Below are 16793 nucleotides of genomic sequence, written 5' to 3'. Positions count from 1 at the left end.
TCCAGAGGCATCTCGCCGTCTGCCAGCCCAGCCCCGGGAGTGTCCCCGCCGCGGCCTCCAGTCGCACTCCTAACCATCCTCCAGAGTTCCCCCGCCGTGACTTATGCCCCTGTCTCTGGGGCCTCTGCCTTGCTCCCGGGTCGTCCACCTGAAGCTTTTCCACTGGTTTGTCTTTGTTTTCTTTTATTACTTTTCTTTCGTTGTACATTTTTATTTTCAGCTTTTCTTTCAATGAAAGCTCGCCCTTTGTTATACCTTAGAACTCCTGCCTCCTCTATTGCTTCTGTGCCTGGGTCCTTTCCCCCAATTCTGACACTTTTAAGTAAAGAGAAACTTTAAAATGTGAAGACTGATCAAACAGCATGCAGCAAACTTCATTATGAACTATCTGCATGTTTAGATACCACTGGAGGTGAGAGAGGTAATAGGTGTTTCTGTAGTCTGGGTGACCTGATCCTTTAAAGCAGACAGTGGAGGGAGCACTCAGAGTGACGAAGCCTGAATGTGTCACACTTACGATTCACCACTAGAGGACAGTGAAACATCAGGTACTGAATCAGGGCCATTCTGCCTGCTCTAAATAAGACACATGTATGAACCGGATTTTTTTTTAAAGAGATGAGGGGAGACAGGAAGAAGGGATGAAGGGAAATGGGAGGGAGGAATAAAGGGAGGGGATGAATGAATGAAAGGATAAAGTGATAAAGGGAGGGAAGGATAAAGGAATGTAGAGAGGTAGGGATGAAGGAAGAAAGTCATGAATGGAAGTAGAAAAAGGAGGGATGTTTAGATGACGGCAAATCTGAAAGAGGGATACGGGGTTCAGTAATGAATTAGGGAAGGAAGGATAAAGGGATATAAAGGTGAAGGCTCAAATGAGGGAAGGTTCGAAGGGATGTAAAAGGGGAGGGATAAAGGGCAGGATAAATGAAGGGAAGTAGGATTGAAGGGATGAGGGGAAGTAGAAAAGGGTTTAAGAATGAGTTAAGAGAAGGAGGTTTCAAGGGATATAGAGGTGAAGGTTCAAATGAGGGAGGGATGAGGGGATGAACGTTGGGATGAATGGAAGGAGGCGGGTTTATGATGTAGAGAGGAAGGGATGAAGGGTTGAAGGGAAAAAGGAAGGGAGGGATCGACCCGCAACATCCGGGATTAAAATAAACTGTTAAACTGTGTCTCGTTTTATCCTCACAGTGACACATAGTGGCAATCTGAGACATAAACCAAAGCAACAAGTATTAAAATGTTTCTGTATAACTAATTTAGTGAATGATATAAAGGTTATATTATTATAAATAAATACAGAAGACCTTTCTAAACTCACATGTTTCCAAGTTGCATGGAGTAAAATGGGATGTTCAAGGCAAGCCAAGACGGAGATCAGGATTTTTCTAAAATGTTTGTTATGTAGAAATTCACAAAGTGCAATGTCCTTCTTCTTTGTCTCCATCAGGTGAGCATCTGAAGAACATCACAGGAAACTTTGAGTAACTTTACAGCTGGAACTGTGACTCTAAATGTGGAGTGGGCCTGTTGTATCTGATGAAGGAGGCTCTCACCCAGTGGTCTTCACTGTCTTTTACATGTGAGCCGCATTGATAGGACAAAGTCAATCAGAGAGCCAAAAGCTGCATTCAGTTAGAATGAGCATGTCTGCTTATTAATCTGTCATCCCACCCAGAACATACAAAATGCAATGCAGCCAACCAATGCTGTAATGAAAAGAGTCTTTGAGCACTCGGAAAAGCGCTATATAAAATAAATGCATTATTATTATTATTAATAAATGTTTCATTATTATTATTATTATTATTATTATTATTATTATTATTATTATTATTATTATTATTGTTATTATTATTATTATTATTATTGTTATTATTATTATTATTATTGTTATTATTATTATTATTATTATTATTATTATTGTTATTATTATTTTTATTATTATTGTTATTATTATTATTATTATTAATAAATGTTTCATTATTATTATTATTATTATTATTATTGTTATTATTATTATTATTATTTTTATTTTTATTATTACTTTTATTATTATTAATAAATGTTTCATTATTAATAATAATAATACAAAAATAACAATACTAATATTATTAATAATAATATCAATAATATTAGTATTGTTATTTTTGTATTATTATTGTTTTTATTATTATTATTACTTTTATTATTATTATTAATAAATGTTTCATTATTAATAATAATAACAATAATATTAGTATTGTTATTTTTGTATTATTATTGTTATTATTATTATTATTATTATTTATATATTCATTCAAAGCAGGATTACCTTAATACTGGGATGAGCAGCAGCATGCATGGTTTGCAACTTTCCTTTTTTGAGAAATCGATCCATTGTTCGTCTACAAACACTTTCTAACTAATATGAAATGGAGAAGATATTGGATCGTAGTCAAGCTAGTGAAAGTAAAAAGTGCCAGGTTGGTCGTAGTATCCTCCAATTTAAATGCTCCAATTGAGCGATATAAATGATCTTTTAAGTACATGTCCATATTCATGAGCATGCACACGGTAACATATTGTTAATGACCTGAAGTTGATTTGTTTCTATACTATCCCACCATGCATCTACCCGTCCAGCAGCACATTCCCCATGTAGTGCTGGATAGACCGCCAAAACTGGCAACTCGGCAGTGAGTCAGTGTCGGGGGGGCAAGTTTAAATATCTTATTTCTTGTCTATTTTTACATCTTTTATCCACTATTTTATATAGTTATATAGTATACTATATTGTATATTATCTTTATTATTTGTAGGCTAATAGAGGCTATGTGTATGCACTGTGTAATCATATCTATCACCCCTTTATTTAGCCTACTGCCATGCCACCAATTAAAGCTTGGCGAGCCGCGCAATGAGGAACCCTGCTCTCACCTGACTGGACTTCACACCATGTCTTCCTGCTCCTCTGGGTCTTCTGTCTGTGCAGCAGTGACTGAAACGTCAGTTTCCTCTCTGTTCCCTCTGTGGTCAGGGTGCTGCTGAGCTAGGTGTGAGCAGTAAAAATAAAGGCAGAACACTGAGGTGTGAGCAGCTTCTGTCTGATATACAGATAAGATCAGAGCTGAGGGCAGCAAGAGAAGGAAGGAGCAGGGTTTGGAGAAGATTTCTGATCAATAACAGAAGATTATTACTTTAAAACCAGAGTTTTTTTAACCAGGGTCGTCTTAAGAATAACACAGAGGAAGATGTTGTCACAGGGTGAGGAGGGAACACTGGGAATAAACAATATACTCAGCTAACAGCGTGTGAAATATATTAGAAGTGACTTTATGCAACTAATAAGAGCCAGATGTGTTGATCAGAACTGATCATTGTTAAATATTTCCTACTTCTGGTTGTTTAGATTTGCTCTGTACTTCTTTTAAGACATCTACAGACATTTCACAGAGCTCTTTAACTCATACTACATTATATTTGAGTGGGACATATTTCACCCTTTAGCTTTCCTATGATAGGTCACAGTGATATGTTATGTGTTACAAAGAAAAGGATTTGACCCACAATGTATTTAGAATCTGTTCTTAATCCCATGTGAAGCTGCTCTGTTAACGTGGATTTACATTACCTGGCATAGAGAGAAGGAAGACGATAAACCCACTCGCTGTTGAACTCATCGCTGCTCCTCTCGTCTCCGTGTGGCTTCAGGGACAGGAGAATAAAACAGAAGATTGATCTACACAAGAAACACTGAAACACTTCACACCTACTTTAAAAGGAAGTCCTTCTGTGGGCTTGTAAAAACACCACTTCCTCCTTCTCACATTATTAATATCCACTGTCTGTTGTTTGCACACAGGGTTTTGTGGTAAACCCTAATAACCCACACCTCTCAGCCGCTCTCTAGTGCTGATCTCTCATGTCTCCCTTTATTGTAAATGCTGGCTCAATTCAGTTTCTGAGACAATGCTCTTTACACTTCTGTGCAATCGCCTCGACACCATGACCTGAAAGCCACATGCATCATGACGACTCAATTTCATTAGTGCTGATCTAAGGTTTCAAAAGTCAACATTTCAAAAACACACGTGTAAAACCAGACTTCACTCTGCAGCACGACCTGAAGCTCAGCTCTCAGTGTTTCCGTCAGTGAAGAGCAGGACTGTGGCTGTGCTGTGGACACACACTTCCCTCCCTCAGTGTGACAGTCTGCCTCTACTGTGTTCACCTACTAATGTCTCCTGACATGTGGTCAGAGGACTTGATGCGAGTGATGATCCGGGCTGCAGAGTTCTGAACGATTTGGAGTTTATTGAGGAGTTTGATTGGAAGGCCTGAGAGGATGGTATTACAGTAGTCCATGCGGGATGTTACAAATGCATGAACAGTAAATGTGAATATTTAAAAGAAGATGATTAGGGCCACATGAAGGAGTTAGAATAATGAGAAAATAGTGGGACATTTTTAAAAGTCAAAATTTAGAAACATTTTCAGAAATTTGAAAAAAAGTCATAAATTTGAAATACAGTCAGAAATCTGAAATACAGTCAGAAATTTGAAATACAGTCAGAAATTTGATATACAGTCAGAAATCTGAAATACAGTCAGAAATCTGAAATACAGTCAGAAATCTGAAATACAGTCATATCTTTTTAGGAAAAAAGTGATCATTTTGAAGAAATTGTCCAAATTTTCCAAAAGGTTTCAATTTGGAAGTTGCCTCCCTGTCACAGAGAATGACATAGATCCTCAGTGAAGCACAAGGCCATGTTTCTCACTGAACTGTAATTACAGCTCATTAAAAGGACCAGTTCAGTGCAGCTAATGTCGTCTTAGGGTTTTTGCATGATGTCAAATTGGTTTGCCATGAATTTAGTGATGGATTGTATACATTTGATAGTGTTTCTCAAAGGGAGTACATCATTGAAAAAAGCTTGAGAACCACTGGGTTAGAGGGTTAGGGTTAGGGTTAGGGTTAGGGTAAGGGTTAGGGTTAGGGTTAGGGTTAGGGTTAGGTCTGTCTTGAGTTTCCGCCAACTGTTCCACCGGGGTCCTGCCGACAACATCTCCTGCTCCGTTGGGTTCCCGCCGTCAACAGCTCATGTTCCGTTTGGGGACCTGCCGCCATCTGTTCCACAGGGGGTCTCGCCAACACCTTGTCCTGTTCCGTTGAGGGTCCCGCGCAATCTGGTTCACTGGGGGTCCCTCCAACTCCCTTCCGTTGGGGTCCCGCCAACACCTGTTCCGTTGGGGGTCCCGCCAACACCTGTTCCTATTCTGGCAGGGGGTTCACCAACACTTGTTTCTATTCCGTTGGGGGTCCCAGCGACACGTGTTCCTGTTCTGTTGGGGGTCCTGCCGCCATCTGGTCCACTGGGGGTCCCACCAACACCTGTTCTGATGGGGGTCCTGCCGACACCTGTTCTGTTGGGGGTCCCGCCAACACCTGTTCCTATTCTGGCGGGAGGTTCGCCAACACCCGTTCCTGTTCCATTCGGGGTCCCTCCAACCCCAATTCTGTTGGGGGTCCCGTCGAAACCGGTTCCACCGAGGGTTCCGCTGACATCATATCCTGCTAAGTTGGGGGTACCGCCAACACCTGTTCCTATTCTGGCGTGGGGTTCACCAACACTTATTCCTGTTCCGCTAGGGGTCCCGGCAACACCAGTTCTGCTGGGGATCCTGCCAACACCTGTTCCTATTCTGGCGTGGGGTTCACCAACACTTATTCCTGTTCCGCTAGGGGTCCCGGCAACACCAGTTCTGCTGGGGATCCTGCCAACACCTGTTCCTGTTCCGTGGGGGGTCCCACTGACACCTGTTCTTATTCTGTTGGGAGTCCCGCCGCCATCTGGTCCACTGGGGTTTCCGCCGACACCTGTTCTGTTGGGGGTCCCGCCAACACCTGTTCTGATGGGGATCCCGCGAACACCTGTTCGGTTGGGGGTGCCGCCAACACCTGTTTCTATTCTGGCGGGGGGTTCGCCAAACCCCTTTCCTGTTCCGTTCGGGATCCCTCCAACACCTGTTCCACCGGGGGACCTGCCAACTTCGGTTCCATCCAATATTCTGCCGACTCCTGTCCCATCGGGGTCCAGCCTTTTCCATGTTCTGTTCCTGTTCCTGTTCCCACTCCTGTTCCTGTTTCCCTGGTCAGTGTTTATTAGTTCTTTATTTTTTTCTGTTTTTACCTCACCTGCTCCTTCAGTTCTTGGAGTTTTGAATCAGCTTTTCAATAAAGCTTGCTTTTTGTTTAAACCCCCATACCTGCCTTCCCTTTCTTCATACTGCATCTGGGTCCTTTTCTCCCAGCCCGTGACAGTAATGCAACAACTCTTTATTGTGCAGAGGATGTTTACTGTGGTTTGTGTCATCATGCACATGAATGATGAAAAGAGGAAGTAAATCTAGTCTTTCAGCAACCTGATATCCGTCTTCTGCTCATTGACGACAGAGGAAAGGCGTCTTTGAACACATCGTTCCTCCTTCACTGTAAGTAGAAACAGTTTATTGATGTGATGATTCTGTAAACCTCCTGTGTTCATTATTTAATCTGACATGTTTTATAGTCTCACAGAGATGAGAGGAGCAGCTATGAGTTTAACTGCAGCAGCGAGTGGATTAGTGGTCTTCCTGCTCTCTGTGTCAGGTACTGCACATCTACACTTACATTCATCACATCAACAGAGGGGATTCTGGGGAAATGTGAGATGGGTAAAAGCAGCTCACAGGTGGGAATAAGTGGATCAGGGTTGGATGAAATGGAAACTTCCCAAATATCATTAAAGATATATATTTTGTTGGATTTGTTGAAACACGTAGATCAGCAGAGTTTGTTTTAAAGTTGTTATTTAGTGTTACTTGTGATGGATATTCAGAAACCATCTTTCCTGTGTTGGTCAGCGTCGATTCCACTTGTCTTTTGCATAAAATATCTTTGTTCAAGTAACTTTTACACGCTGTAAACTGAGAATATTGTTCATGTATGACTGTTCCCTCCTCACCGTGTGAAAACATTTGCTTTGTTATTTTTCTAAGATGACCCTGGTTATAAAAATGCTCTTTGTGTTCATTAAGTGTTACTGTTTTTAAAGGGACATTTCCTCACACTTCATTACATTATCTCTCAACTTCTCTTATGTCGCCATACCTCTGCACCGAACCCTCCTAGTTCCTTCTCTGCTCTCTGATCTCAGTGTGATATTTCCACACTCTGACTTTAAAGCAGTCTTCTCCTTTTATCTGTATATCAGACAGAAGCTTTAATGTTCACACTTAACTCGGCAGCAACCTGACCACAGAGTGAACAGTGAAGAAACTCAAGAGAATCACACACTATTCTAAATAATATGATCCCTAAAAAAGCACTTTTAATGTTTATTAAGGCCTTTCCCTATCGCTGAGTACACTGACTATATGTATAACTAAGCTCACTCAATGCGTTTGAGTTCTGTTTTGCCTGGTTTAGTTCAGAAATAACCAACAGAAGTAATGAAGTATAATTTTCAGCAGTTATAAAGTGTCTGAGTAGGAATTAAGATGCAAGTTTAATGTGCTCTTCTGCTCTTTCACAGAAAAGGTGTGTAGAATGTTAAATGTTTGTTGAAGAATAATTGGCACTTTTTAAAAACGTTTTACATTAAATAGACCCGATCTAAAACACATAAAGTAGGAGTTATTCCTGTGTCATACTGCTGCAGTACAATGATATATACTGTAGGATACAATTCTATATTCAAAATAAGTTGTAGTTAGATCCTGTAGATGAGATATCATCTGATAGAGAACTTTGAAACTTGTTCGGGTAACATTTCCTCAAATCATATTGGTATTACCATCCTGTTTGTCTCATTAACTGATTAACCCAAAGTCATTCACTGTAATCCTAGTTTCTGATGTGATCTGTGTTTCAGTGGTTCAGGGTCAGGATGTCTGGGGAGTGGCTTACTCTTCTACTGAGATCTGTGCAGTGAAAGGATCAACAGTGGAGATAAACTGCAGCTACACATACCCATCTACATGGAGAGGTGGTGTTAACACAGTAGAGAAAACATTCTGGTTTACTAAACAGAAAGGTGGTGAACCTGTAGATCTGAGAACAGACTCAGAGTATGCAGGTCGTGTAGAGACTCTCTGTGGAAACAACACCTGCACTCTGAGAATCAGAAACCTGAGAGAGAGAGACTCAGCTCAGTACAGGTTCAGGTTCACAACAAAACAAGGTGCTTATGCTGGTGAACCAGTCACTCTGTCTGTCCCAGGTAATACTTTGTCTGTAACTCTGTAAGTTATCTCAACATTTGGTCAGCACTGCAGTGAATGTCAGTGCATCTATGTACAATGACAGTTCAGTCTAAACTCTTTGTTTACAGATCCAGGTATCCAGGTGAAGGTGAGTAAAACAAGTTCCTGCTATGGAAGCTGTATATATGCAGACCTGGAGTGTGTCCGCGGTTGTCTTCCAACTTCTCGTCGTTCCTACATCTGGTACAAGGATGGACAGAAAATAGCAAAGGATGCAAAATCTTTTAATGACTATTTCTATCCTAAAGAAAGCTATGCCTGTGCTGTTAAAGGATATGAGAATGTCCCCTCTCCTTCAGTGTGTGAGTTCACTTACAGTCTTCCACAAACATGATGCTGAACCTTAGTACATAACAGGGAGACCCCGCCCACAGCAATACAACCAGCCTTGAGTGATGGCGATTACATTCCCATAATAATTTAACCAAAGATATTTATGTTCAGGTGTTAATGGTGGAGTCTGCAATACTGTGACTTACAGTGAGAGAAGCATCTGTGCCTTCAAAGGATCATCAGTGGACATTTCCTGCACGTACAGTAGTAATGAAGACCATGTTAAATCTAAATTCTGGTTCAGACCTGAGCGTAGTCATCAGGACCTTAGTGAAGACTCCCAGTATAGAAAACGTGTTCAGGTTCTTTCACCAAGGAGAGAATCCACTCTGAGGATCTCTGACCTGAGAGACTCAGATTCAGCTCAGTATCTCTTCACATTCAAAACAGCAAGCTCTGAATGGGGGAGGGATTTACCTGGAACCACTCTGACTGTCACAGGTACTGATCAACACACTGATGTAAATACACAGTACACCTGCAAATACTGGAAGTGTTGATGTCTGTGTAAACACTATTGGATGAATAGGAACTATTGCTCTTCTCTATTTCTGGGCGGTTGTGCTCTCCAGCTCTCCAGGTGCAGGTGATCAGAGCAAAGGTCTACACCTATTCTACTGAGGCAGAGCTGAAGTGTCACAGCTCCTGCAGTCCGGCTGGTTCCCTGTACTACGTCTGGTTCAAGAACGGAGAGACAATCATGACCACGGGGATATCTTCTTATGAAGGACTGTTTCATCCCAGAGACAACATCTCTTGTGCTCTGAAAGGACATGAAGACTTCCCCTCTCCTGCAGTGTGTGAGTTTACTCAAACACACACTGATATTATGTATAACGTCCTGGAGTCTTTCTGAATTACAGTAATTTCATTTTTATCTAGACCAACTTGCAATTAGTGAATAGAACCATGAGGATGACAACTATCCTACAAGCACATTAGCTTTCTATCACTCAGCAAAGCCACGTTATTTATGTTATTAGAGATGAATATAAAGAGTCACGTATTAACATTATGTTAACACCTGGGGGTTTATTTGCAAATCATAACTAGGAATTGATCTACCAGCTGAGAAATGAAGAGGAATTCAACCTGCATGATGCCTCCCAAAAGAGCTCACAACAAAAGGCTCATGAGTGTAGTACGGGGGTGTGGCTATAATATGAAAGCACAATGATTGACATTGGGAGACAGGAGAATGGCAGCCAAGCTGTCCTCCCTGCTGGACAATGTGTCCCACCCCCCCTCCAGAGGACACCCTGTCCACACTGTGCAGCTCCTTTAGTAACAGGCTGCTTCACCTGCAGGGTCTCATGGAGAGATACAGCAGGTCCTTCCTTCCTGCAGGGGACAGTTTATTAAAGTAAAGTCAATCATGGGAGATAACATGTTTTAATATCTGAAATACTTTCCATTTCCACTTCTCCTCCAGATGCTCCAAAGCTCCCCTCTGTGTCAGTGAGTCCCTCTGCTGAGATAGAGGAGGGCAGTTCAGTGACTCTGACCTGTAGCAGTGATGCTAACCCAGCAGCTAACTACACCTGGTACAAGGAGAATGAAGACTCTCCAAACGCTTCAGGACAGATCTTCACCATCACTGACTTCAGAGCTGAACACAGTGGGAGTTATTCCTGTGAAGCCCAGAACAAGTTAGGACGTAGTAACTCCACCTTACATCTGATTGTTGCAACAGGTGAGTTCTCCACATTCACCAGACCTGATCCTCATTGTAATATGCAGCAACCCATGCATATTAAACATGTCAGTGTTCAGGGAGGACCTTCCATGGTGTCAGAGGTGGATGACACTGACAAAGTGATTCATAAATCTAGTAGTGAGACGTATCACACATGTATTCCTCTTTCTAGAGAGTTCAACAATGATGGTGAATATCATCAGGACGACTCTGGGGGTCTTGATTCTGATTCCTGTGTTTCTCCTGAGTCTGTGGATGAGGTACAACAAGAGAAATCCATCAGTTCACTCAACATGTATTTATTATCTTCTAACATCCTCTCTTTCACTGTCATGAATTCTGCACTTGTTGGTGTTGTTGTTGTTGTTGTTAATCCAGGAAGGAGAAATCTTTGAGATCCAGCACTGGAGCACATACACCTGAAGAGATAGAGGTGAGACAGAGGTTATACATTGTCCCATAAATGATCTGAAGAAGAGGAGTTAAGTGAACCTGTGTTTTAAAGACTTGCTGAGTGGAAACCAGTAATGCTTTTGGTTTTAAAACAATGACATCAACGAGTTTTCTTCAGAATATAATACATGTTTGATTGTATCTCATAATATATACAGTTTCATGATTAAGAGCCTCCCTCTATCTTCTCTCGCCATCAGTTGGACTCTGTTCCTGAGTATGAGAACGTCTCTCACACTGCAGCACAGACAGAAGACCCAGAGGAGCAGGAAGACATGGTGTGAAGTCCAGTCAGGTGAGAGCCTCCTGCATCAGATACAACAGGCCCACTCCACATGTAGAGTCACAGTTCCAGCTGTAACTTTACACAAAGTCTCCTGTGATTTTCTTCAGATGCTCACCTGATGGACACCAAGAAGAAGGACATTGAAATATCCCTGATGAGAGCGAGGCTGTGCAGGATGTGGGGGAGGTGGATACATTCACCTTCAACTCCCAATATGTTTTATAGTCAGTGTTCAGTAGCAGCAGCAGGTAGGAGTCAGCAGCATGGACGTCTAGCAGAATGTGCTGCTGGCAGCTTGAACTGAATCATGTCGAGGTGTCAGACATGACTTATTGTTCAGAGCAGCTGATGGTCAGGTGCTGTAACATACTGCTTTAAGTATGCATGCTTATTTTACTATCTGTAGAATCTGTGATAATACAGAAGTCTATGATAAGTGTTCTTGTGCATTTTATCATTTTGAATTTTCTACATAATAAATAACCTTCTTTAAATCCTGATCAGTGTCTTGGTTTATATCTGTGCTGCTGAGAGAGACTAAAAGCATCACATTTGACTCCAGTTACAGTTTGGATTTGTTCACACTGAAACTAAAATAAGCTCACTAGTAGAAACCTTTGCTCGATGTTATCTTTCCCAGGTGCTGGTGTGTAAGAGTCACATCAACAGCCAGCTTCTACAACAAGTGAAGGACAAAGCTCATGTTGGAAATCTTTACACTGTAAAACCTGTTGCTGTTAAATAACGGTAAAGGGCTGGCAGCACAGACGCCAGCCCTTTACCGTTATTTTACGGTACCTTTCTGTGAAATGAACTTACAGCGTAATACTGCAAAAGAGAAAAATAAAATCTCTGTATTTTTAATTCACAGTTATCAGACTGTTGAAAGAATCTACGGTATATAATAGTAAAACATTAAATGATATATTTTTGTGATTATTCATCATTCTTTCTCACAGTTTACTGTTGACAGGCACTTCCATTTCTACATCCCTACAAACCTTCATCCCAGAGTCCCTCTTCCATTCATCCCTCCCTCAATTGAACCTTTACCTCTATATCCCTTTAACCCTCCTTCCTTAACTCATTACTGAAACCCCTATCCCTCTTTCCCATGACCCTTCATCCCCACATCCATTTATCCCTTCATTCCTTTCTCCCTCAATCCTTCATCAGTTCAACCCTCCCTCCAATTTCCATTCATTTTAAATCCCTTCATCCCTTCTTCCTGTCTCCCCTCTCTTTTTTAATCTGGTTCATAGTTTATCTTATTCAGGGTCTCATATTCAGAGCAGGCAGAATGGCCCTGATTCAGTACCTGATGTTTCACTGTCCTCTAGTGGTGAATCTTAAGTGTGACACATTCAGGCTTCATCACTCTGAGTGCTCCCTCCACTGTCTGCTTTAAAGGGTCAGGTCACCCAGACTACAGAAACACCTATTACCTCTCTCACCTCCAGTGGTATCTAAACATGCAGATAGTTCATAATGAAGTTTGCTGCATGCTGTTTGATCAGTTTTCACGTTTTAAAGTTTCTCTTTACTTAAAAGTGTCAGAATTGGGGGAAAGGACCCAGGCACAGAAGCAATAGAGGAGGCAGGAGTTCTAAGGTATAACAAAGGGCGAGCAAGGCAGAGGCCCCAGAGACAGGGGCATAAGTCACGGCGGGGGAACTCTGGAGGATGGGCAGGAGTGCGACTGGAGGCCGCGGCGGGGACACTCCCGGGGCTGGGCTGGCAGGCGGCGAGACGCCTCTGGAGGACGGGCCTTAGGGCGACAGAACCCGCGATGGGACCCCTCTGGAGGACGGCAGAAAGGCCGGCGTGGGCAGCAGTGGGATCCCGCTGAAGGGCGGCATGGAGGGCTGCAGGACCGCTTCGGAAGACCTGGAGTAGAAGGCGGTGGGACCACTGACGAGACAGGAGCTCGAGTCCGCAGGACATGAACTGGCGTCGGCCGGAGCCCCGAGGAAGCAGTTGATGGCGTCGGCAGTGGACGGCGGGACCCCAACGGTGAAGGAACAGGTGTTGGCGGGACCCCCATCGGAACAGGTTGTGGCGGGACCCCCAAGGGAACATGAGCAGGTGTTGGTGGGACCCCCATGGGAACAGGTGATGGCAGGACCCCAACAGAGCAGAAGCAGGTGTTGGCGGGACCCCATAGGAACAGGTGACGACGGGACCCCCAATGGAGCAGGAGCAGGTGTTGGCAAGACCCCCATCGAAAGAAGTGATGGCAGGACCCCAACGGAGCAGGACGAAAGAAGTGATGGCAGGACCCCAACGGAGCAGGACGGCTGGACCCCGGCAGAACAGATCTCCACGGGACCCCAACCAGGACTGGAGCAGGTGAAGGCAGGACCCCCATCAGAGCAGGAACAGGTGATGCTGGAGTCGACAGGGCCGCCGGCAGGACAGGAGTAGCTGGAGTGGGCCGGACTGCAGCTGGAATCATGGCGTCTGGGCGCTGGCCTGGAATTGTCATTGAAGCCAGGGCAAGGGCAGTGTTACGTTTGATTTTCCATCCTCTCTTATAACTAATACTGTGCTCTTCATCCTGTTCAGTAAAACTGCCTCATGGTTCACAGGTGAATGCATCCCTGTTCCTGCACTACACCTGCAGACTGTGTGACGTCCTCAGTGCTCATAGAGAGGAACTGTTTTAGCCTCATCATTTTTAATCCTTTTTCAGGCTTTTTTCAGGAGTCAGTAGTATACACGCAGCAAAGGGAGTCTTTAACCATAGTTCATTTAGTTTGAGAAAAGTTTATACTTTGTAAAACAACAACTCTTTATTGTGCAGAGGGTGTTTACTGTGGTTTGTGTCATCATGCATATTAATGATCAAAGAGGAAGTAAATCTAGTCTTTCAGCAACCTGATATCCGTCTTCTGCTCATTGACGACAGAGGAAAGGCGTCTTTGAACACATCGTTCCTCCTTCACTGTAAGTAGAAACAGTTTATTGATGTGATGATTCTGTAAACCTCCTGTGTTCATTATTTAATCTGACATGTTTTATAGTCTCACAGAGATGAGAGGAGCAGCTATGAGTTTAACTGCAGCAGCGAGTGGATTAGTGGTCTTCCTGCTCTCTGTGTCAGGTACTGCACATCTACACTTACATTCAGCACATCAACAGAGGGGATTCTGGGGAAATGTGGGATGGGTAAAAGCAGCTCACAGGTGGGAATAAGTGGATCAGAGTTGGATGAAATGCAAACTTCCCAAATATCTTTAAAGATATATATTTTGTTGGATTTGTTGAAACACGTAGATCAGCAGAGTTTGTTTTAAAGTTGTTATTTAGTGTTACTTGTGATGGATATTCAGAAACCATCTTTCCTGTGTTGGTCAGCGTCGATTCCACTTGTCTTTTGCATAAAATATCTTTGTTCAAGTAACTTTTACACGCTGTAAACTGAGAATATTGTTCATGTATGACTGTTCCCTCCTCACCGTGTGAAAACATTTGCTTTGTTATTTTTCTAAGATGACCCTGGTTATAAAAATGCTCGTCGTCTTCATTAAGTGTTATTGTTTTTAAAGGGACATTTCCTCACACTTCATTACATTCTGTATTTCAACTTCTCTTATGTCGCCATACCTCTGCACCGAACCCTCCTAGTTCCTTCTCTCCTCTCTGACCTCAGTGTGATATTTCCACTCTGACTTTAAAGCAGTCTTCTCCTTTTATCTGTATATCAGACAGAAGCTGCTTTCTAATCTTTCTTGGAAAAGTGTGTAAAATTGTATAATCAATAATTATTTGTTGACTTATAAATGGCAATTTGAGAACACACTGTCAATAAATAGACCAACGTTGAAACACATAAAAGGACATGTTCTCCATCAATGAAAATATGATAAACCCTAATATATTCAACTTCAGTTCTAGTTCGATAGATGCATGTTAGAATCTTTTTCTGATAATTGGGGATCTTGAGGCTTGTCCGTGTTCATTTCCTGAAATGTTATTTATATTATGATCCACTTTTTCTTAACAGATTGTTAACCTAACTAATTCACTTTGATTCTAGTTTCTGATGTGCTCTGTGTTTCAGTGGTTCAGGGTCAGGATGACTGGGGAGTGACTTACACCTCTGCTGAGGTCTGTGCAGTGAAAGAATCAACAGTGGAGATAAGCTGCACTTACACATACCCATCTACAGGGAGAGGAAGTGTCAACACAGTAGAGAAAATAATGTGGTTAGTTCAAAAGAAAGGTGGTGAACTTGTGGATGTGACCACAGACTCAGAGTATGCAGGTCGTGTAGTGGATGGCTGTGAAAACAACGTTTGCAGTCTGAGAATCACAAACCTGAGAGAGAGCGACACAGCTGAGTACAGGTTCAGGATCAAAACAAACCAAGATGGAAGATATACCGGTGAACCTGGAGTCGCTTTTTCTGTCACAGGTAACATTTTCATTCATCTATATTATTTCCAAATGTTCAACATCTAGAACACAATAAAATACATGTGTTTGTCTGCATGCATGTTGAGAGTTTTGTCTGAAATAATAATTATGCTCCTTCTGGACAAACCCAGATCTCACTGTGCAGGTGGAGAGCAAAGACACTAACCAGGTACTGCTGAAGTGTCAGAGCAGCTGTCGAGTACCTATTGGTCATTATGTCTGGTACAGGAACGGGAAGAGAACTCGAACAAGAACGTCTTCTTGTTCATTCACATTTGGTTCTACAGACAGCTATACCTGTGCTCTGAGAGAACATGAGAAGTTCCCCTCTCCTGCAGTGTGTGAGTTTACCCATACACACACTCTGACATCCCAATACAAATTAGACATCCTAATATGGAGGCAGCACTATTACAAGAAACAAAAGCTCAACTGTAACTTTGTAAGATAAGCAACTTACAGATAAGATACATTTATATAGTAAATCATGTGCTATTAAACATTCTAATATTTCAATTATCCGTGTTAATTTCTCCTCCAGATGCTCCAAAGCTCCCCTCTGTGTCAGTGAGTCCCTCTGCTGAGATAGAGGAGGGCAGTTCAGTGACTCTGACCTGTAGCAGTGATGCTAACCCAGCAGCTAACTACACCTGGTACAAGAGAATGAAGACTCTCCAAAAGCTTCAGCACGGATCTTCACCATCACTGACTTCAGAGCTGAACACAGTGGGAGTTATTCCTGTGAAGCCCAGAACAAGTTAGGACGTAGTAACTCCACCTTATATCTGACTGTTGTTGGAGGTAAGTTGTATGCATTTGTCAACAACCACAAACTTAGCAGCTTTCTTATTTCAGTCACATTGGAGGCAAAAAAGAGTCTGTGTTGCAGTTCAATCCTCTCCGATGTTGGATAGGTGTTGGAATGTTTCCTTTCTATTAAATAGTGAAAGGGTTATAGTCATTTAATTGTGTTTTGTTCTCATTGTATCAGATGTTTTGGGGGTACTGTGCATGATCCTTGTTTTGTGTCTGTTTCCCTCTTGTGTCATGTTTAGCTTCACTTCCTGTCTGCGTTTCCCTCCTGTGCCTGATTGTGTTCACCTGTTGCCCCTCGGTTTCTCCTCCCCCTTCCAGCTGTCTCTTGTCTTGTGATTACCCATGTGTATTTAGTCCCTGTTTCCCTTTTGTCTGTTGTTCTGTGGCCATCATTTCTTCCCTGATCTTGTCCATGATACCTGCCTGTTCCTGTCGCCCTTCATGTCTGAAGCTAAGTGTTTTTCATGTCCTGTGTTCCCCTTGCTTCGTGTTTTCATC

At 42.5% G+C, this 16793-nt stretch overlaps 1 protein-coding gene across 4 annotated transcripts in view; it reads left to right on the top strand.

Moving 5' to 3' along the window:
* The first annotated feature begins 6370 nt into the window (after positions 1-6370).
* LOC134864565 (sialic acid-binding Ig-like lectin 12) overlaps positions 6371-16793 on the top strand; it is a 59759-nt gene continuing 49336 nt past the window's right edge. For 2 of the 4 annotated variants that reach the window (XR_010165849.1, XM_063883641.1), the window contains exons 1-6: positions 6500-6637; positions 7902-8249; positions 8361-8594; positions 8737-9066; positions 9198-9425; positions 10058-10318. Coding sequence is in view for 2 of the 4 variants with exons in the window: in XM_063883641.1 (XP_063739711.1) it covers positions 6547-6637; positions 7902-8249; positions 8361-8594; positions 8737-9066; positions 9198-9425; positions 10058-10318 (1492 nt within the window). In the remaining 2 variants the exon portion in view is untranslated. The other 2 variants (XM_063883642.1, XR_010165850.1) reach the window with 2 other exon arrangements.

Source organism: Eleginops maclovinus, chromosome 5, assembly GCF_036324505.1.
Source record: "Eleginops maclovinus isolate JMC-PN-2008 ecotype Puerto Natales chromosome 5, JC_Emac_rtc_rv5, whole genome shotgun sequence".
Lineage (NCBI taxonomy): Eukaryota > Metazoa > Chordata > Actinopteri > Perciformes > Eleginopidae > Eleginops > Eleginops maclovinus.
Note: the sequence above shows the minus strand (reverse complement) of the source record. Positions and strands in the feature narration are given on the sequence as shown.